Raw genomic sequence first — 21,866 nt, 5'->3', positions numbered from 1 at the left:
CCTGGTGTGTGTGTGGTGGCTGTGACTGGTGGTGTGTTAGTTTCCTGCGGTGGTGTGTGGTGGCTGTGACTGGTGGTGTGTTAGTTTCCTGGTGTGTGTGTGTGTGTGTGGGTGTGTTTGTGATTGAGTCTGTGTGTGTGTGAGTCTTGTGTTCTTTCTTTTGATTCAGAGTCTTTTCACTTTGAGTGATATTCGACGTGTTTGTTTCTCTGTGTGTGTGTGTGTGTGTGTGTGTGTGTGTGCGTGTGTGTGTGCGTGCGCATGTTTGTGTGTAGAAGATGGGAGTGTGGTGGGGATGGTACTTAAAGGGGGATGCACAGAGAAACGATAGACTAGAACAACAGAATCAACAATATGTAAATATCTGTGAAACAGCAATTAACAACATAAACGAAAATTAAAACAGAATTGAATATCAAAGAAGTCGTATCATAGAAACAGTCCTATTGGGCTATGTAACAGGGACTCATCTATTTGAAACAACAGTAATTGGTTGGACATCATTTCTTTTATGTTGTGTATGTGTGTGTGTGCATGTGTGTGTGTATGTGTGTGCATGTGCGCGCGCGTGTGTGTGTGTGTGTGTGTGCATGTGTGTGTGTGTTTGTGTGTGCATGTGTGTGTGTGCGTGTGTGTGTGCATGTGTGTGTGTGTGTGCATGTGTGTGTGTGTGTGCGCACACAATCTTCTGAGCAAATGGTACCAAAACACACTTTTGGTTCAAACGCTTTTTGACTCACTTGTGTAAACAAAGTGAGTCTATGTGTTCGGTTGTCTGTGTGTGTGTCTGTGTGTCCGTGGTAAACTTTAACATTGACATTTTCTCTGCAAATACTTTGTCAGCTGACACCAAATTAGGCATAAAAATAGGAAAAATTCAGTTCTTTCCAGTCATCTTGTTTAAAACAATATTGCACCTCTGGGATGGGCACCAAAAAAAAAAAAAAAAAAAAATAATGAAGCCTAATTATATGCAAACTGCATTTACTGTTATATTTATATTTTTTGTATTCTCTAAACTTGGCACTTTGATCTGATATTCTGACCCAACAACAAGAGCAGTCATTATTATCATTTTTTGTTCAAACAGGAACTTCTTTTTCTAAGCATGGAAGTTTTATTTATTTTGCAAACGTTTTTGTGCAGATAGTAAAAAAGGGAAATTACTCTGTAATTAATGCTAGGGGACTTAATTAATCACAAGTGAGTCTTGAAGGCCTTGCCTCTCTTGTTGTTGGTTGTTTTGCACGGTGCCAGTTTTCTTGTCTGCTGCTGGTGTTTCGCCTCATGCTTGACGAAAGTCTTGTCTGTGTTGGGAACAGATTTTTAAACGCCACAGACCTGGTGGCCCATATTGATGGCCTTCGACCCAACACGCAGTACGTGTTTGTGGTGCGTGTCATCAACGGACGTCGGCAGAGTGAATGGTCCATGTCCGTCACCAACACCACGTTTGAAGCAGGTCTGTAGGCATCTGTTATCTGTGTGAGCGTGATGCGTTGAACATGATATGACTTGTGTTGTATGTTGGCTGTGTTAACATTGGTCCTTTGCAGCATAACCCTGTATTGTTTGTGTTGGTATCAAACATGCCATGTCACATGACCTGTATTGTATGTTGTCATTGTTTGCATCTTGACGGGCGCAATAGCCGAGTGGTTAAAGCGTTGGACTGTCAATCTGAGGGTCCTGGGTTCGAATCACGGTGACGGCGCCTGGTGGGTGAAGGGTGGAGATTTTTACGATCTCCCAGGTCAACATATGTGCAGACCTGCCAGTGCCTGAACCCCCTTTGTGTGTATACGCAAGCAGAAGATCAAATACGCACGTTAAAGATCCTGTAATCCATGTCGGCGTTCGGTGGGTTATGGAAACAAGAACATACCCAGCATGCACACCCCCGAAAACGGAGTATGGCTGCCTACATGGCGGGGTAAAAATGGTCATACACGTAAAAGCCCACTCGTATGCATACGAGTAAACGTGGGAGTTGCAGCCCACAAACGCAGAAGAAGAATTGTTTGCATCCAATGCCCAACATGATATTGGCTATGCTGTCTGCGTTAGCATTAAACATCCTTAACATAACATTACGCTGAGTCATGTTTTAGTGTCAGACGTGCCATGTAAAAGGAACTGTGTTATGTGTCATCTGATGTATTCCCTGTGATGAGCCTCTCACCGTGAAACCTGTACTCCCTGACTGTTGGGATCTGCATGACATTAGACACAGACATTACACGGCGCTTTCTCTGAAGACTCCGTTTAGATGCTGATGGACTTGTTGAAAGAAGTGAACATTTTTAATCAGATTTGAAGGTTTTAAACTGTGGAAGGTACTTTAAACTTTGAGTGGAAAGCTTAAAGCGGTGACTCGTTTTTATTAGTTGGTTTGTTTTTTGTGTTTTTTTTTTACCCATGATTTGTAGTAGGTATTAACGTGGTGATAGCCTTGAGATGGCCTTAGTGGTCATCGAGGCTCTGAGCACCATAATTTGATTTGATTTGTTGCCTGTGTTAGTGTCAGAATGTCTGAGATAGCATTACCTGTGTTACACGTTCTCAGTGTTAGCCGTAGTGTCAGAATGTCTGAGATAGCATTACCTGTGTTACACGTTCTCTGTGTTAGCCTTGTTACATGTTGTCTGTGTTAGCCTTGTTACATGTTGTCTGTGTTAGCCTTAAACATCCAAATAGCATTACCATGTGGTGTCTTACATCAGAATACCTGTGTTGTTTGTTCTCTGTGTTAGTGTCAAAATGTCCAACTTAACATAAACCGCGCTGTATGTTGTCTGTGTTGGCATCAAGCGTTCGACATGATATTACCTGTGTTGTATGTTGTTTGTGTTAGTGTCAAAACGTCTGGCATACCATTGTTTTACATTGTCAGTGTTGGCATAAAATACCCTGTAAAACATGACCTGTGATGTAAGTTGTATGTGTTTGCGTTAAATATCCTACATAACATCACCTGTGTTGTTTGTTGTGTGTGTTGGCATCAAGCATTATATATAACATCACGTCTGTGTTTTTGGCGACAAACCTGCTATGTAACGTTGCCTTGTTCATTGTCAATGTTAGCATCACATTTTTGTATTTATATTTGTATTTGTATTTCTTTTTATCACGACAGATTTCTCTGTGCGAAATTCGGGTTGCTCTCCCCAGTGAGAGTGTGTCGCTACACTACAGCACCACCCATTTTTTTGTATTTTTTCCTGCTTGCAGTTTTATTATTTGTTTTTCCTATCGAAGTGGATTTTTCTACAGAATTTTGCCAGGAACAACCCTTTTGTTGCCATGGGTTCTTTTACGTGCGCTAAGTGCATGCTGCACACGGGACTTTGGTTTATCGTCTCATCCGAATGATTAGCGCCCAGACCACCACTCAAGGTCTAGTGGAGGGGGAGAAAATATCGGCGGCTGAGCCGTGATTTGAACCAGTGCGTTCAGATTCTCTCGCTTCCTAGGCGGACGTGTTACCTCTAGGCCATCACTCCACATAGCATTACCTATGTTATATGTTGTGTGAGTTAGCATCAAACATCCTACATGATCTTACCTGTGTTGTCTGTGTCAGCACCTGGCTCGGAACCCCGGGATTTGACCCCAGTACCCCTGGCCAACGACCCGCTGGCTGTCAGTATCCATTGGCAACCACCGCAGAGACCCAATGGCCAGATCACAGGTCAGTGTGAACAGTGAAGTGTGTGGACTTAGTGTGTGTGTGTGTGTGTGTGATTGTGTGTGTGTGTGTGTCATTGTGTGTGTGTCATTGTGTGTGTCATTTGTGTGTGTGTGTGTGTGTGTGTGTGTGTGTGTGTGTGTGTGTATGTCATTGTGTGTGTGTGTATGTCATTGTGTGTGTGTGTGTCATTGTGTGTGTGTGTCATTGTGTGTGTGTGTGTGTCATTGTGTGTGTGTGTGTGTGTGTCATTGTGTGTGTGTGTGTGTGTGTCATTGTGTGTGTGTGTTTCTGCACACCTGTGTACTTACTCCCCCAACCTGCATCTGCCCCGCCTTACACAGGCTACCTGATCTACTACACAACGGACGCAGATCAAGAGAATAGGAACTGTGTGTGTGTGTGTGTGTGTGTGTGTGTGTGTGTGTAAGTGTGTGAATGCGTGTGTGTGTGTGTGTGTGTGTGTGTGAATGCGTGTGTGTGTGTGTGTGTGTGTGTGTGTGTGTGTGTGTGTAAGTGTGTGAATGCGTGTGTGTGTGTGTGCGTGCGTGCGTGCGTGCATGCGGGTGCGTGCGTGTGTTCGCGCGTGTGCGTGCGTGTGTGTGCGTGCGTGCGTGCGTGTGAGTGTGTGCGCGCGCGCGTGCGCACGTGTGTTTGTGTTCCTGCACACCTGTGTACTTACTCCCCCACCCTGCATCTCCCCCCACGCCCCCACACAGGCTACCTGATCTACTACACGACGGACGCGGATCAGGAGGATGGGAACTGTGTGTGTGTGTGTGCGCGTGTGTGTGTGTGCGTGCATGCGTGCGTGTGTGTGTGTCTGTGTTCCTGCACACCTGTGTACTTACTCCCCCACCCTGCATATCTCTCCCCCCCACCCCACACAGGCTACCTGATCTACTACACGACGGACGCGGACCAGGAGGACCGTGACTGGGTGCTGGAGGGGGTGCTGGGCGACAAGCTGTCCACCGTCATCACCAAGCTGACCAAGGACACCACCTACTACTTCAAGGTGCAGGCGCGCAACGCCATTGGCTACGGGCCTGTGTCCCGCATCGTCAAGTACCGCACCCCTGCTGGTCAGTTTGTGTGTGTGTGTGTGTGTTGTGAGTGTGTGTGTGTTGTGAGTGGGTGCTTGTTTGTTTGTGTGTGTGTGGGGGGGGGTGTGTGTGGTGAGTGTGTGTGTGTGTGTGTGTGTGTGGCTCTGAAGGCACTTGTTTGTTGTGAACATGGGATAGTGTTGGGAGGGAGGGAGGGAGGGTGTGTGTGTGTGTGTGTGTGTGTGTGTGTGTAGTGAGTGTTGTGAGGGTGAGTGTGTGTGTGTATGTGTGGCTCTGAAAGCGCTCGTTTGTTGTGAATATTGGATAGTGTTGGGAGGGGGTGGAGTTTTTGTGTGTGTGTGTGTGTGTGTGTGTGTGTTGTGAGTGTGTGTGTGTGTGTGTGTGTGTGTAGTGAGTGGGTGTTGTAAGTAAGTGTGTGTGTGTGTGTGGCTCTGAAAGCACTCGTTTTTTGTTGTTGTTGTTGTGAACATGTGACACACTGAATGGTTGAATCAAGAAATAAGTATGTGAACAGATGGAATGATCTTGAATGATTGAATTGAATAAATGAATGGATACTGGTAAATAAAGAAATACATGAATAGATAGATGAATAAATGAATGAATTGATAAGCAAACAGAACAAATAAAAGATAAATAAATTTGAAAATAACCTTGAAAATAAACAGCTAAATAAATACTCAAAAAGTACCTGTGGCAGATAAATAAATGAATACATAAATGAACTAGCAAATAAGTATAAAAAGACAACAACTTGTGAATGAGTAGCTAAATAAATAAATGCACAAAAAAGTACCTATGACAAATATGTAAATAAAGACCTAAATGAATTGGTAAATATGTAGATGATAAGTAAACATATGAATAACACACACAAGAGAGAGATAGAAGACAAATACGTAAATGAACTAGTAAATATGGAGACAATAAACGTACATATGAATAACACACACAGTCCCTCCTGCGGATAGAGAGATAGAAGACAAATACATAAATAAACTGGTAAATATGGAGACAACAAACATATAAATGAATAACACACACAACCCCTCCCACGGATAGAGAGATGGGAGACAGATACATAAATGAACTGGTAAATATGGAGACAACAAACATATAAATGAATAACACACACAACCCCTCTCGCAGATTGAGAGATAGAAGACAAATACTTAAATGAACTGTTAAATATGGAGACAACAAACAGCATATGAATAACACACACAACTCCTCCTGCGGATAGAGAGATAGAAGACAAATACATAAATGAACTGGTAAATATGGAGACAGTAAAAATACATATCGATAACACACACAATCCCTCACCATGGATAGAGAGATAGAAGACAAACATAAATGAACTGGTAAATATGGAGACAATAAAAATACATATCGATAACACACACAGTCCCTCACCATGGATAGAGAGATAGAAGACAAACACATAAATGAACGGGTAAATATGGAGACAACAAACAGCATATGAATAACACACACAGTCCCTCCTGCTGATAGAGAGATAGAAGACAAATACATAAATAAACTGGTAAATATGGAGACAACAAACATATAAATGAATAACACACACAACCCCTCCTGCGGATAGAGAGATAGAAGACAAATATATAAATGAACTGGTAAATATGGAGACAATAAAAACACATATCGATAACACACACAATCCCTCACCATGGATAGAGAGATAGAAGACAAACACATAAATGAACGGGTAAATATGGAGACGATAAGTGAAAAGTGAACATATGAATAAACACACAACCCGTCCCTTCCCCCTCCCCACTTTTTTGAAAATTATATATATATTTTTTTTTTGTCGTCTAATATCACTGATAGTGAAAAGATGCTACACAAAAGAATAAACGAACAACCCCTCCCTCTGATAGAGAGATAGAAGAGCGGTCAAACTTCCGCCGACAGACAGACAGAACAGCAGTAAAACTTGTGCCTGTGCTGTGTGCGTGGTCTCAGTGCCTGAAGGAGCCGCCCAGGAGTCGGAGGAGTCTGAAGGTCTGCCCATGAACATCATCATCATCATCGTCGCCTGCGTAGCCGGCATTGGTTTTGTCGTCGTCATTGCCATCGTCACTGTGTTCCTCTGTCGGCGCCGCGACAACATGCAGAACAGGGGAAGGTAATGCACTGTGAAAGCGACCAGACTGTCCAGCACAACAGCACAACACAGCTCAACACAGCACAGCACAATTCAGCACAGCACAGCGCAGCACAACCCAAACCCCAGCCCACCTCGACCACAATGTACATGTGTGAGTGTGTGTCTGCGACAGTTACAAGTCCTTGGTGAAGGTGACTATGCAAAGCAGCACAACACATCACACCACACCACAACACAACCCATCCCAACCCAGCCCAACCACAATGAGTGTGTGTGTGTGTGTGTGTCTGTGTGTGTGTGTGTGTGACAGCTGCAAGTTTCATGTGAAGGTGATAGCACACAAAGCACAACACACCACACCACACCACAGCACCACCAACCCAACCCAACGCCAACCCAACGCCAATATATGTGTGTGTGTGTGTGTGTGACAACTACAAGTTCTCGATAAAGTCAGTAAAGGCGACAGCACACAAATCACAACACAGCACAGCACAACGCAATGCCAACTCCCAACCCAACCCAACTTCAGTGTGTGTGTGTGTGTGTGTGTGTGTGACAGCTGCAAGTCTCTGGTGAAGCCGGCAAAGGCGACAACACACAAAGCACAACACAACACACCGCAACCACAACATCACCCACCAAAACCCACCACAACTACAACACAACCACAACACAACTCAACACAGCACATCACACCGTAACACAACACAACAACTCATCTCAACTCATCTCAACTCAACTCAACTCATCACATCACATCACATCACATCACATCACATCACATCACATCACCTCACCTCACCTCACCTCCAACTCCAACTCCCAACTCAACTCAGTGCCCACAACACAACACAACCACAACACAACACCCAACCACAACCCAACCCAACCACAATGCATGTGTGTGCATGCAACAGCTACAAGTCCCCGGTGAAGCCAGTGAAGGCGACGTCGAAGGACGTGCCCCCGGACCTGTGGATCCACCAGCCCTCCCACATGGAGCTGCAACGCATGGACAAGGGCCGCCGCTCAGAGTCCTCCGTCTCCGTGGCAACCAGCACCCTCCCCCGCGGCTCCCACGCCTCCACGGAGCGCCTGGATGACCTGCCCCCTGTCGACACCAACGAGAGGAAGCGCAACTCCTACGTCGGTGAGTTGGGGGCGGGGGGAGTGTTGTGGGGTGTAATCGTGAGGGTGCTCTTGTGTGGGTGAGTGAGAGTTTGTGGGGTGTGGTGGGCCTCCACTGGAAGACAACCACCCCCCCTCACCCCCCCCCTTGATGACACCAGTGACAGGAAGTGCAACTCTTACGGCTGGTGAGTGTGGGTGGAGGGTGGGTGGAGTGTTTTGGAGGGGGTGTGGATGCAGTTTGGGGGCTGTTGCGTGGGTGAGTGTGTGTGTGGGGGGGGGGTTTGTGGGGTGTGGCAAGCCTCCACAGAGCACCTCGACGACCTCCCCCCCTCTTTGACACCAACGAGAGGAAGCACAGTTCTTAGGTCGGTGAGTGTGCAGAGAAGGGGATGGGGGTGGGGGTGTTTTGGAGGGTGTGGGTGTGGTGGTGGGGGTGCTCTTGTATGGGGTGAGGGAGAGGTGAGGGGAGGCTCTTGCGTGGATGAGTGTGTGTGTGGGTTTGGGGAGGTGTGTGTGTGTGTGTGTGTGTGGTGAAGAGGGGGTTGGGCGAGGGGGGGAGGGCTATTTGCATGGGTGAGTGAGAGATGTAGTGGTGGGTGGGAAGGTTATAGTGTATGTGTGGGTCAGTTAAGGGGGTAGGAGGGTGGTGATATGTTTGGGTTGGTGATGGGGGATGGGATTTTTGTGTCTGTGTGTGTAGGTGAGTGATGGGTGTGGGGGAAGAAGTGGTGAGCGGGAAGGTGATGGTGTGTGTGTGTGGGTTGATGAGGCGGGGTGGAATTTTTTGTGTGTTTTCTTTGATGGTTCTCAGTAACTTGTAAAATCTTAAGAAATGTCTCTCTTTTGTTCTCCCCCCCCCCACCCTCCATCTCTCTCTCTCTCTCTTATTGCTATTGGAAATGTTATGTTGCTCTTTTAAAAAAAATTTTCCCCCTCCCCAACATATTTTGTTCAGACAAATATTTGCTGATAAAAAGTATAATAGTATACACTTAGAAGTTCTGAATATCAGTCATTCCATGTCAAGATTAATACAGGTAGAACAGTAAATATTCATTCTGACATTGATCTGTGTGATATTATAACGCCCAGTTCACAACGAAATTATGATATATAATGGCAGAATTTCAAATATCCGTTCACACATTGATTCCTTGTGACATTACACTGCTTGGCTCACATCAAAACATGACAGTCAGCCACCTCTAATGGGGCTCAAACCTGTGACCTCCCAGTTGTCAGTCTGCGACGCTAACCGCTTGGCCACAGCAGCTGGTGGGTGGCTAGTGTGTGGTTGATTGTAAGGAAATGACGGTGGTGTTGGAGAGAAGGTGATCCGTCGTGGGAGTTGCAGCCCACGAACGCAGAAGAAGAAGAAGAACTAGAAATAAGGTGACTGTGTGCAGGTGAAAGCGGCTACCCCTCCAGTGGGGAGGAGAGGTACCAGCCTGTACAGCCCAGAAACATCATCCGACCCAAACCCATCACTCTGCCCGTCGACAGCCAGGGCCCTCCCAGAGAACGTATGTCTGCTGGTTTTGCCTCTTGTGTGTGTGTGTGTGTGTGGATGTGTGTTTGAGGGTAGGGGGTGGGGTGATTGTGTGTGTGTGTGTTGGGGGGAGGGGGGTGGGATGGATGTGTGTGGGTGTTGGTGTGGATGTTTGAATGTTGATGAAAGTGTTTGTGTGTGTGGGGGGATGTGTGTGTGGGTGTGGATGTCTCTTGTTGTGGTTGTGTGTGTGTGTGTTAGAATGTTGATGACTGTGTGTGTGTGGGGATGTGTGTTGGGGGGGGGGGAGGATGTGTGTGTGTGTTAGAGTGTTGATGATGGTGTGTGTGGGGGGATGTGTGTTGGGGGGGGGGATGTGTGTGTGTGTGTGGATGTCTGTGTGTGTGTATGTTTGAATGTTGATGATGGTGTGTGTGTGTGGGGATGTGTGTGTGTGTGTTGATGTCTCTGTGTGTGTGTGTTTGAATGTTGATGATGGTGTGTGTGTGTGGGGATGTGTGTGTGTGTGTTGATGTCTGTGTGTGTGTGTGTTTGAATGTTGATGATGGTGTGTGATGTGTGTGTGGATGTCTGTGTTTGTGTGTGGCTGTGTGGGTATTTGAATGTTGATAAAGTTGTGTGTGTGTGTGGGGGAGGGGGGGGCATGGGGGGGGGGGGGCGGATGGGTGTGTGTGTGTGTGTGTTGGTGTGGCTGTGGGTGTTTGAATGTTGATGATGGTGTTGAGGGGTGTCTGTCAAGTTTTGTGTGTGAGTGGGCCTGGGGAACGTGTGTGTGTGTGTGTGTGTGTGTGTGTGTGAGTTCAGTATTTGTGTTGTGTGTGTGTTGTAGGTGTGTGGTGTGTAGGTGTTTGTGAGTGTGTGTGTGATGTGTGGACGGATGGCACGAGTTCCATGTTTGGACCTGATTAGTCACTGTGTACTGTCATGTGTTGTTTGGACTTGGATCAACCTGTGTACCGTGTTGTGTCTGAACGCGTGTGCACAGCGGTGGCCACGGTGACGGCGCTCCCCAACGGCCACATCCTGGGCTACGGGGACGGGGGCATGGGTCAGGGGGGACCCGTGGGCATGAGACCCGTGTACCCGCGCACCCAGTACAACACCCAGTACACCGGGGCCCAGCCACCCCGGGTGCACGCTGGCGACATCCCCCACTCCACTCAGAGTGAGTGTCTTTTGTGTGTGTGTGTGTGTGTGTTTTGTTTTTTGTCGATGCTCATGTTTGTTCGTGTCTCTTGTGCGCTGTGATTTGGAGAGCATTTGGAAAATGGCTGGTTTTTAAAAATTTATTTTTAATCTAACTTTTTTTTCCTTTTCTGTCAATTTTTTTCTTCTTCTTCTTTCTTCTGGTCGCTGTTGAAAAGTTTTGTTTAAAAAAAAAAATCACATTTTCATATTTGAATAATGTATGTTTGTTTTTTTTAATGGAAAGAATATGGATGAGAGAGAGATGTGGAAAATCCAGTAGTGTTTATCTGGTTGATTTCATTTTCCATGGCTGATTGTTAGGAACAACATCAGTGATTAACAGCATCTACAGCTGATTATTGTGAACAAATCAACGGCTGATTATTTTTAGCACCATCAAGGACTGAATATTTTAAATATAAAATGGCATAAATGGGCTGAATAGTTTTAACAATATTGAAAGCGGATTATAAATACTATCAGTAGCTGATCATTTTAAACAATATCTGTGGCTTATTTTCTTAACATTGGCAGTGTCAGATTACTTCAAACAGTGTCAGTAGCTGTTTCGAGCAGCGTAGAATTTCAGAAGTTTTACATGTTTGCACATACATTTTCTCCTGTTTTTTTTATAATTTTTTTTATCCTGCTTTATTTGGTTGTTTTGTTTTGTAAGATAATAATTAGCAAAACAGGAAAAAAGATACTGATGTAGAGTGCTGTGTGAATGATGCTAAAGAATGCTCTATAGTAACCTAGCGACACAGAACACTAATCATTACACTGATACTCTGTGTGTTTGTGTGTCTGTTGATCTGTCTTGTCTGTCCGTCCATACATCCACAATTTTGCATCAGTTTGCACGGAGTGAGCAACTAACCATAGCTGAAAGCTAACATGCCAGACTCTTTTTTTTGTGTATGTGTGTGTGTGCATGTCTGATTCATCTCAGAGTTAGTATGTGATGAAGAAGTGTGCAGTTATGATGCTCTTTATCTTCACTGTCTGCTATCATCACCTGCATTTTTTTTTCTGACCTGCACCGCTTGCTTCCACACAAATGACACATTAATCAAAGACTCGTCTTGAACACTCACCTGCACTGGTTGGTAGTCCAAAACGCAGACACAGAATTGACCTGAAACATGGGAGAACCTGTGGATGGTGTAACGACACCATGTAGCGACAGTGCCAGTTTTTACACAGTCATGGGATGGCTTTGGATGGAGGTGGTGGGTGAGAAATGGTGCTTAGTGGGGTGTTGGAGTTTGTACAGAAACTCTTTTCTTTAGGGATATAATTTATCGAGCACTGATGTTTACATTTTGTGCGGAAACTCATTTCTTCAGGGATGTAGTTCGCCATAGACTGAATATAGAATTTGTACAGAAACTCTAATCTTCAGCGATGTAATTCGTCGAAGGCTAGATATTGAATTTGTACAGAAATTGTTATTTTTAAGGATGTTATTCATCAAGGGCTGATGTCAACACTTTGTACAGAATCTCTTATCTTTGGGGATGTAATTCATTGAAGACTAATGTGTAGAGTTTGTACAGAAACTCTTTATTTTCAACCACCATAGCTTGCATTTGGTGATTCCATTGTGCCTAGGTAACAAACAGTTTTGTTGACACATCAAAGAAACGGGTAACCCAAAACAAATGCGGGACGCTATATGTTACACGTCAAACAAGAGCGTAGCTGTGTACAGGGGACTGGATGAGCAGTGTGGGAGTAATGCCACTGAAACGGTAAACACAATGGGGCAGCACACACAACACACACACACACACAAGTTTCAAGTTTCAAGTTTTAATTATCCTTTCACTCCTATTGGAGTATGGAGGATTACTGCAAAATAATCTTTTCGTGCCCAGAACAAACATTTCCAAATACACAACAATGTCACATAAAAGTTGAGAAAACACAAATATCTTTTAACTCCAAAAGTATAACTAGGCAACATTTGCAAATCTAATCATCTTACTTACAGCGAAAATGACTTTTTTGCCTCCTTTGAGCATATTACAAAAATTAAAAACCGATTTTGGAGACAAATATTTTTTAGGAACATATCTGTTTTGTAACTGATCATAATTGGGACATTCCATAATAAAATGAAACTCATCACACACACACCCTAAAGATAAACAAAAACAGCAGTGCACTGATCTATTCCTCTTGATCGACACGGAAATCCATGAAACACTGGACAGAGCGGGTGCCGCCCAACACACACACATGAGCACATACACGCACACACTCACTCACTCACACTCCTCTTTCCCTCTCTCTCTCTCTCTCTCCCTCTCTCTGTGCACGATGCATGGCATGCGGGTGATGTTGCAGACAAAGGAGCGATGACCACCAGCGAGAGTGAGGATGGCGAGGATCGTGGTGCTGTCCTCGATGGCACTGACGACGGCTACGTCACCAGAATTGGCTATGGCATGTATCCCCCACACCCTCCGCACCCACTAACCCCCTGACCCCTTTCACACACTGTAGCCAGCCACGAATGCTTTTAGAAAACAGAACGTTGACACACTGTAGCAATTACTGATGGTACACGAAACGTTGACACACTGTTGCAATTACTGCTGGATCACAAAACGTTGACATTCTGTAGCAATTACTGCTGGAACACAAAACGTTGACATACTGTAGTAATTACTGCTGGAATGCAAAACGTTGACATACTGTAGTAATTACTGCTGGAACACAAAACGTTGACACACTGTAGCAATTACTGCTGGAACACAAAACGTTGACATACTGTAGCAATTACTGCTGGAACACAAAACTTTGACATACTGTAGTAATTACTGCTTTTACTGCTGGAACACAAAACTTTGACATACTGTAGTAATTACTGCTGGAACACAAAACGTTGACACACTGTAGCAATTACTGCTGGAACACAAAAACGTTGACATACTGTAGCAATTACTGCTGGAACACAAAACGTTGACATTCTGTTGTAATTACTGCTGGAACAGAAAACGTTGACATACTGTAGTAATTACTGCTGGAACACAAAACGTTGACATACTGTAGTAATTACTGCTGGAACACAAAATTTTGACATACTGTAGGAATTACTGCTGGAACACAAAAACGTTGACACACTGTAGCAATTACTGTTGGTACACAAAAATGTTGACGCACTGTAGCCACTTTTGCTTATACGCAAAACATTGACACACTGTCACTACTACTGCTGGTACACAAGACGTTGACACACTATTGCTACAACTGCTTTTACGCAAAGCATTGGCACACTGTGACTACTACTGCTGGAACACAAAATGTTGACGCACTATTGCCACTACTGCTGGTACACAAAATGTTGACACACCGTAGCCACTTTTGCTTTTACGCAAAACATTGACACACTGTCACTACTACTGCTGGTACACAAGACGTTGACGCACTGTTGCTACTGCTGCTTTTACACAAAACATTGACAAACTTGAACCACTACTGCCCCTACACTAAACGTTGGCACACTGTGTCCAGTACTGCTGCTACACAAAACAGAAAATGAATGTCTTTTGAAGCCTCTTTGCTGCATTGTGGTCGTCTGTTGTTCATCCAGAAGTTTTTGATTGATTGATTGATTGATATGGATACTTATATAGCACCTATCCTCGGTCAGAGACCAAGCTCTAAGCGCTGTACAAACATGGGGTCTTTTACACAACAGGCTGCCTACCTGGGTAGAGCCGACTGACGGCTGCCATTGGGCGCTCATCATTCGTTTCCTGTGTCATTCAGTCAGATTTCAGGCACAAACCCATACACGCTCAGACAGACATGTAAAATTTTACGTGTATGACCGTTTACCCCGCCATGTAGGCAGCCATACTCCGTTTTCAGGGGTGTGCACACTGGGTATATTTTTGTTTTCGTAACCCACCGAACACTGACATGGATTACAGGATCTTTAATGTGCGTATTCTGCATGCGTATCATGAAGGGGATTCAGGCACTGGCAGGTCTTGAAAGTAAGGCTCCCTGATGGAAAGTGATCATGTATTTTGGGGATTTTGTTTATGTATTTTTGCGAATTTGATCACCTTAATGTGGAATTTGATTGCATGGTTTTTCTTAACAAATATAACCTTCATTTCAAGAGAAAAAACAAACAAAAACAACTAAGGGTCTATTGATTAATTGTGTGGTGGCTGTGTTGGACAAGTGTAGTGACTGGTGACCATATGACGGTAGTTGGAATGAGAGCTGGTTTTACAGGTGTTAAGTCCTCTTCCGACTTGCTGTCTTGACTGAATTCTCATTGTGTGCATGTGGTGATGCTTGCTAGTGTTGGTGGTATCTGAACTTTTGTGTGTGTGTGTGTGTACGTGTTGTTTTATGTGCATTATATGCATGTTGTGATCAGTTTGAAAGTCTGTCATTTATTGATGGATGGGATTGGATAGTTTTTCATGTCAACTGAGGTTCATGAATGCACTCGTTATTGGATCAGGTAATGATGATAAGCTGACTGACGCACACATGTGACTTGTTGATGATGTTGTGGTGGGTTGTAGCAGTGATACCTCACGTGTTTCCTTTATATCTCTTGTTGTCGATTGTAGCAGTGATACCTCACGTGTTTCCTTTATATCTCTTGTTGTCGATTGTAGCAGTGATACACCTCTCGTTGTCTGTTGTAGCTGTTGACATATCGATCTTTGTCCTTTTTATCACTTGTTGTCAGCTGTAGCATTGGTATATTTCTTGTTGTCTTTGTTGTTTTATCCAAGATCTTTATCTTCCCCCCCCCCCCCATTTGTTTTATTTGATAGCAGTTTTATTTGTTGCGTTTACATCCACCCCACCCACCCCCACCCTCATTCATTTTATTTTGATGGCATTTTTATTTATTGAATTTACAAATTTCATTTTCTGTTCCTTTCATTTTTTCAGCAAAAATCCTGTATGACTATCAATTGTTTCATTTGGATTGTATTCTTCATTGCATGGAGAACCATTGCAGTGTTTCCATTTCCCCCTCATTTTTTTTTTTTTTTTTTTTAAACAGATGTAATGGCTACTGCAGAATTCCATTTAACAGCTTGCACCCTCTCAGTTATGAAAAAACAATAATATTTATTTTTTATAACTATTTTTGACTCGGTAAATGGTGTGGGGGAGAGGGAGAGGCAGGGAAGTAAGAGTCACTCACACAAGAAACAACAACAGCACAAAACCTAGAAGGCATGTTGACCATGTTCATGGTGAGCTTCAGTTTCAGTTTCAGTAAGCTCAAGGAGGCGTCACTGCGTTCAGACAAATCCATATACACTACACCACATCTGCCAAGATAGATGCCTGACCAGCAGCATAACCCAACGCTGAGCATCATCACATAACTGACCTTTCATTTCATGATTAACAAAATCACATTTTCATTTGTTGCCCAGTTCTGAGGGAACTATTGTATCGGTTGCTGGCTGCACAAACCCTGACTAAACCACGGACAAAACAAAGTGGTTTTAACACCTGTCATGCATGTACGCACTAATTCTGTTCACCAGAATTGAAATGAAGTGGAAGGTAGCACGCTGTGGAACACCCGTGCAACCAAACTTCTTCTTCTTCTGCGTTCATTCGTATGCACACGAGTGGGCTTTTACGTGTACATGTATGACCGTTTTTACCCCGCCATGTAGGCAGCCATACTCCGTTTTCGGGGGTGTGCATGCTGGGTATGTTCTTGTTTCCATAACCCACCGAACGCTGTCATGGATTACAGGATCTTTAACGTGCGTATTTGATCTTCTGCTTGCATATACACACGAAGGGGGTTCAGGCACTAGCAGGTCTGCACATATGTTGACCTGGGAGATTGGAAAAATCTCCACCCTTTACCCACCAGGCGCCGTCACCGTGATTCGAACCCGGGACCCTCAGACAAAACAAAGTGGTTTTAACACCTGTAATGCATGGACGCACTAATTCTGTTCACCACCAGAAATGAAATGAAGCGGAAAGGAACACGCTGTGGAACAACAGTGCAACCAAACTAACTTACTTAGAAATACACCCAGTATTGATGCACACCGTTCACTGTGGAAAGACGGTGCAACTAAAGTAACAGAGCGTATAGTTAGAAATGTATTGCATATTGATGCACTCACTTCACTTTGTCAGCACACACACACACACACACACACACACACACACACACAAAGAAGAAAGTTTTAAAGATACATTTGTAAGAAAGTTCAAGAGAACATTTAAAAATGAAATTCAATAAATAAGTAAAGGCTTTCAGTTTTGGGCGAGGAAGGCAAGCAAAATCTAATGTAAATTGTCAGTGTAAAAAGAAGTATCAACCATAGCTAATCAAGGTTTTATATATATATATATATATATATATATATATATATTAAAAATAAAAATAAAAAAAAGAAAGAAAAAGGGAGAAATCCGGTGATAGAATAAGGTGGAACAAGTGGAAGAAATGGAATGATGATTATTCAGCTCATCATTATGGAGAGAACAGTGACATTTTTCTATAAACTGTTTCATTCTTTGCAGTGCTGATATATATATATATATATAGATAGATAGATAGATAGATAGATATCCCTGGCAGAGCCCAGAAATATTACCAGCAAACCTGACCCCAAATCTGAAACATTTTCTCCGTACTTTTTACAGAGGTTGAAATATTTTTCTTTTTTAACATTCCCCATTTTCCCTTCTGAATCACTTATCACTGAAGTCAAAGAGCCCCCCCCCCATTCCTACTCCACCTCCTCACCCCAATCAACACCCACACCCCACCACTCCCCTGTTCCCACCCTCCCCATCCCCCCACACCCTTTGAGATGTTTACTCCCGAAATCTTTCCCCCCTCTTTTTTTTTAAATATTTTTTTTATGATTCCATTTAATCCCTTGCAGTGCCCCTGATGGTTCTTCCCACCCACCTGACCTCTTTCCCCCACCCCCTTTTTTCTGAATGATTCCGTTTATCCCTTGCAGGGCCCCGCTCCCCTGAGCCCCCTCCCAGCTATGTGCAGGTGGCAGGTGCGGGCGAGAGCTCCCAGCATGCCCTGGGGCGGGGTGGGCGGGGCTTCAGCCTGCCCTGTTCATCCCCTGACGGGGGCCCCGCCACCCCTACCCCCAGACATGTTGGTCGTGGTAGGTACCCTTTTTTTTTTTTTTTTTAACGTTTATCTCGTCAGCACATCTTCCGACTTGGGTCAGGGGGTGTTTTTTTTTTTTTTTTTTTTTTTTTTTTAATAGTCGGTACAGCTCGGCGTTAGTCGGACAATGAATATTGTATAAAAGAACAAGATATAACCTTGAATCTGACTGATCTGAAATGAGTGAGTGGCTGCTGTGTGAATTTTGCAAGGCTATGAATTATCGGCTTTTTATATATATTTTTTTTTTATGTTAGATCTTTTCTGAAACAAAAAAAACCCAAAGAAAAACAAAAAAAAAATTATTTCAGATATAGATGTATACACAAACGACAGTAAAGATATGAAATCTGTTAGCTTTGTGCTCGAGACAGATACGAATCTAAGTTGCGCAGATCAGGGATTTCTCGTCCATTTACAATTAGTCAAGATCCTTTTGATATTGTGCTTGAGACGGACATGAACATAAGTTACGCAGTTGAGTGATTTCTGAGGGGATTTCTTGTCCATTTACAATTAATCAGATCCTTTCAGTTTTGATGCTTGAGATAGAGACTAAAAGTTTCGGTTGTTAGATTAGCAGATGAGGGATTTCTGAGGGGATTTTTTTTTTTTTTTTTTTGTCCATTTAGAATTATTCTGAATGTTTTAGTGAGCATGTTAATTAGTGGGAAAAGATTTTTGAGGGACATGTGAATTGCAGTACTAAGTTTGTGAGAGTAAGCACCAAGTTTAAGTTTTTTGGGGTTTTTTTTAATGTCATATAAGGACAGTGATTTGTGTTTGCATGGTATGTTGACACAGTCACCTTTGCACCTTATTGCCTTTAACAAGCTTTGAGTTTTTTTGTTGTTTTTTTCCTATTTGTGTGTGTGTGTGTGTGGTTCTTTTTCTTTGTGTGTGTGGTTTTTTTTACCCCTTCCATCAAGTGTCTTCACCAAAGCAGACTTTCAGTTATATTTTTTTTCTTTTTAAGTTGATTTTTTTGTTGTTGTTGTTTTTTGTTTTGGTTATCGAGTAGTGAATGTGTTTTGTAATTCCCCTATTGTATACCTTCTTCTTTCATTTTTATAAATAATGAACACCCTAAGCTTGTGAATGTGACGTTACATAGTGAGTTGTTGTGTGAATTTGCAAAGTTTAGTTGTTATCGCTTTTATATATATTTTTTTTTTTAGTTAGATTCATTAAAAAAAAAAAAAGAGAAGAGAATGAAAAAAAAAATTATTTATCAGATATAGAGTAAAGAAAAGAAGTAAAGATATAAATTATTAGTTTTGAATGAAACAGATAGAATCTAGTGCGAGATCAGGAATTTTTCAATATAACAAGTAGAGCAAGATCCTTATTGAAGTGCTGAGAGGCAGAAGAAAGTTATAATGAATGATATTTAGAGGAATACGTGACATTTGAAATTAATAGATCTTTAGATTTGATGCTTGAGATAGAGACTAAGAGATTCAGTGTTTAGATTGCAGATTGGTTTCTGACGCGGATTTTTTTTTTCTTTCTTTTTCTGTTCATCTTATTTTCTGATGTTTAGTGGCTGTTAATTAGTGGAACTCTTTTTAGTCACTTTGATTGCAGTATTTGTTTTAAAGCACAGTTAAGTTTTTTTTGTTATTTTAATGTCATAACGACATCGAAATGTGTTTGCAGTATGTTGAAAGTCACCTTATGCACCTATTGCTAAAGCTTAATTTTGGTATGTTTTTTGCCTATTGTGATGCTAGTGCGCACTTCTTTCCCTTGTTTTGATTTTTTCTTACCTTCCATTGAATGTCTTCACTAAAGACATTGCACGTTATTTTTTTCTTTTTGAATTGACCTTTTTGTGTTTATAGATATGTTTTGTTATCGGTAGGAATGTGTTTTTTAATTCTATGTATACTGCTTCTATATTTTTAAATAATGTAACTGACACGCATTGTGTTGTATGTGAATCTATGTATTAAGAAATAGATGAAGATTTCTTGTTTAGAATTGGTATAATGTAAGATATAACATTAAAAACAATAATGATAGAGAGGAGTAGAAGAGATTTATAAGAATATATTAAAAGACACAGATAACAGAAAGTTCCTGATTGTGATGTATATTAGTGTATTTAAATGAATTAATGAGAAGAGATATATTATAAAATGTACTGACATCGTAGAGCAATACAGAAGAGAGATTAGTTGTGTATAAGAATGATATTTAAAACACAGAAGAGAGAGAGAGGGTAGTATATTTGAGTATGAATGAAACATGGAAAGAACTCGAATTTCTTCCATCTTTGTCTTGTGTCTTTGCTCGTCCTCATGTCTGCTTTTTTTATGTTTGTATCTTACTTGACTCTCATCTGCTCTCCCTCAGGATTGTCTCTTCAAAGTAGTCATCAATGCAGCAGACATCTAAGAGTGTGACTGTGGAGTAAGTATTATGAATACGACATTGTTAAATGAAAATATTGGATGTGGTATTTGCACTCAGCATGCATGCAACAACCATGGTAAATATCTATAGATTATACTACTACACATGACATTGTACTGTTAATAACAACACTTTGTAATACGGACAATTAAACCTAGGTGTATTACAAAACGATCTGTATGTTTACATAATGTATTTTCGTCTGGTTACAGCAGTCAAAATCTTTTACGGATGTAACAGAGCGTCTCTGTTTGTGTATACATTATTTAAAGGCAAGACTTAGCACCTCACTCCGCGAGTTTCTGGACCGTAACTGAACTGCTTCCTTTGTTCACTGGAGAGCCCCTGGATAATTTAATCAGCTTACCACAGCATTCCCACATTGTCTGAAGAATTTACACTCGACCGAGAGACAATAAAAGCCCCTAGCTTTAATACCAAAAGTTCCCCTGATTTTATCAATACATTTTGTTGCTGACAATTAAATCGTACATGCAATAATATCAACTGGCTGATCGGGGCACATTACTAAGGCAACTTTAATGTTCTGCGTATTTTTAACACAATATGAATACAGTGTGAGTTTTTAGTATACGATCTTAATGTTACGACTCTTTCGTACTATGTCTTTCCAATCAACTCTATTTTGGAGTACTTTTCAACTGCCGGAACTATGTTGTGTAAATAATTGTTGCGAATCAAATAGAACTCATTTTCATTCTTGTAGTAGACCCACTTGCAACGATAGTTATCGATCCACGGAAATGACGAAAGAAATAAGCGAATTATCTAACAAGATAAGGAGTGCTGCTGAACGACATGTGCATAGACGTGATTATTGTAATATACACACCTACTTCCTGGGTTTATAACAATTCGCTGTATGCACAATGTTCGATCAACAAATGCGTGATTACTATGACAGAATATATAAACTAAATATTGTGTAAAAACAGAGTTTGTAATGACAGATTTAACAAATAATAGCATACGTGACGTGATTTAACTAACATATAGTAGCATGCATCACATGACCGAACAAGTGGCAGTATACGTGACATGATGTTACGAAAATACAAGCGTATGTGATATGACCCAAGTAAATGGCATTGAACAAATGGCAGCAAACATGATGTGGTGTAACAAACAGATTAATAGCAGTGTATATGACATGATGTCAGTCATAAACAAAAAGTAGCTTTTATGACATGACGTGATTTTTAATAAACAAATAGTAGTGTACATGACATGATTCATCTAACAAATTGTTGCATACGTGACAGGATGTAACAAACAGCAGCACACATGACACGACCCAACCAACAGCAGCATATGTGACATGATGTAACAAACAGCAGCGTACGTCACATGACCCAACAAACAGCAAGCATAAGTCACATGATGTAACAAACAGCAGCATACGTCACATGATGTAACAAACAGCAGCGTACGTCACATGATGTAACAAACAGCAGCGTGATGTAACAAACAGCAGCGTACGTCACATGATGTAACAAACAGCAGCGTGATGTAACAAACAGCAGCGTACGTCACATGATGTA

The 21,866-nt window shown here is 42.2% G+C and overlaps 1 protein-coding gene across 1 annotated transcript in view; it reads left to right on the top strand.

Moving 5' to 3' along the window:
- The window catches only part of LOC143277795 (neogenin-like), a 109,310-nt gene extending 96,097 nt beyond the window's left edge, over window positions 1-13,213 (top strand). Inside the window, exons 17-24 of the mRNA XM_076582698.1 lie at window positions 1,323-1,462; window positions 3,584-3,691; window positions 4,579-4,773; window positions 6,745-6,907; window positions 7,810-8,042; window positions 9,430-9,546; window positions 10,519-10,698; window positions 13,074-13,213. Of these exons, the coding sequence (XP_076438813.1) occupies window positions 1,323-1,462; window positions 3,584-3,691; window positions 4,579-4,773; window positions 6,745-6,907; window positions 7,810-8,042; window positions 9,430-9,546; window positions 10,519-10,698; window positions 13,074-13,213 (1,276 nt within the window). The remainder of the gene's footprint in view (window positions 1-1,322; window positions 1,463-3,583; window positions 3,692-4,578; window positions 4,774-6,744; window positions 6,908-7,809; window positions 8,043-9,429; window positions 9,547-10,518; window positions 10,699-13,073) is intronic.
- The last annotated feature ends 8,653 nt before the right edge of the window (window positions 13,214-21,866 follow it).

Source organism: Babylonia areolata, chromosome 35 (assembly GCF_041734735.1).
Source record: "Babylonia areolata isolate BAREFJ2019XMU chromosome 35, ASM4173473v1, whole genome shotgun sequence".
Classification (NCBI taxonomy): domain Eukaryota; kingdom Metazoa; phylum Mollusca; class Gastropoda; order Neogastropoda; family Buccinidae; genus Babylonia; species Babylonia areolata.
The sequence above is the reverse complement of the archived record's forward strand: the minus strand, read 5'-3'. Positions and strand labels throughout refer to the sequence as shown.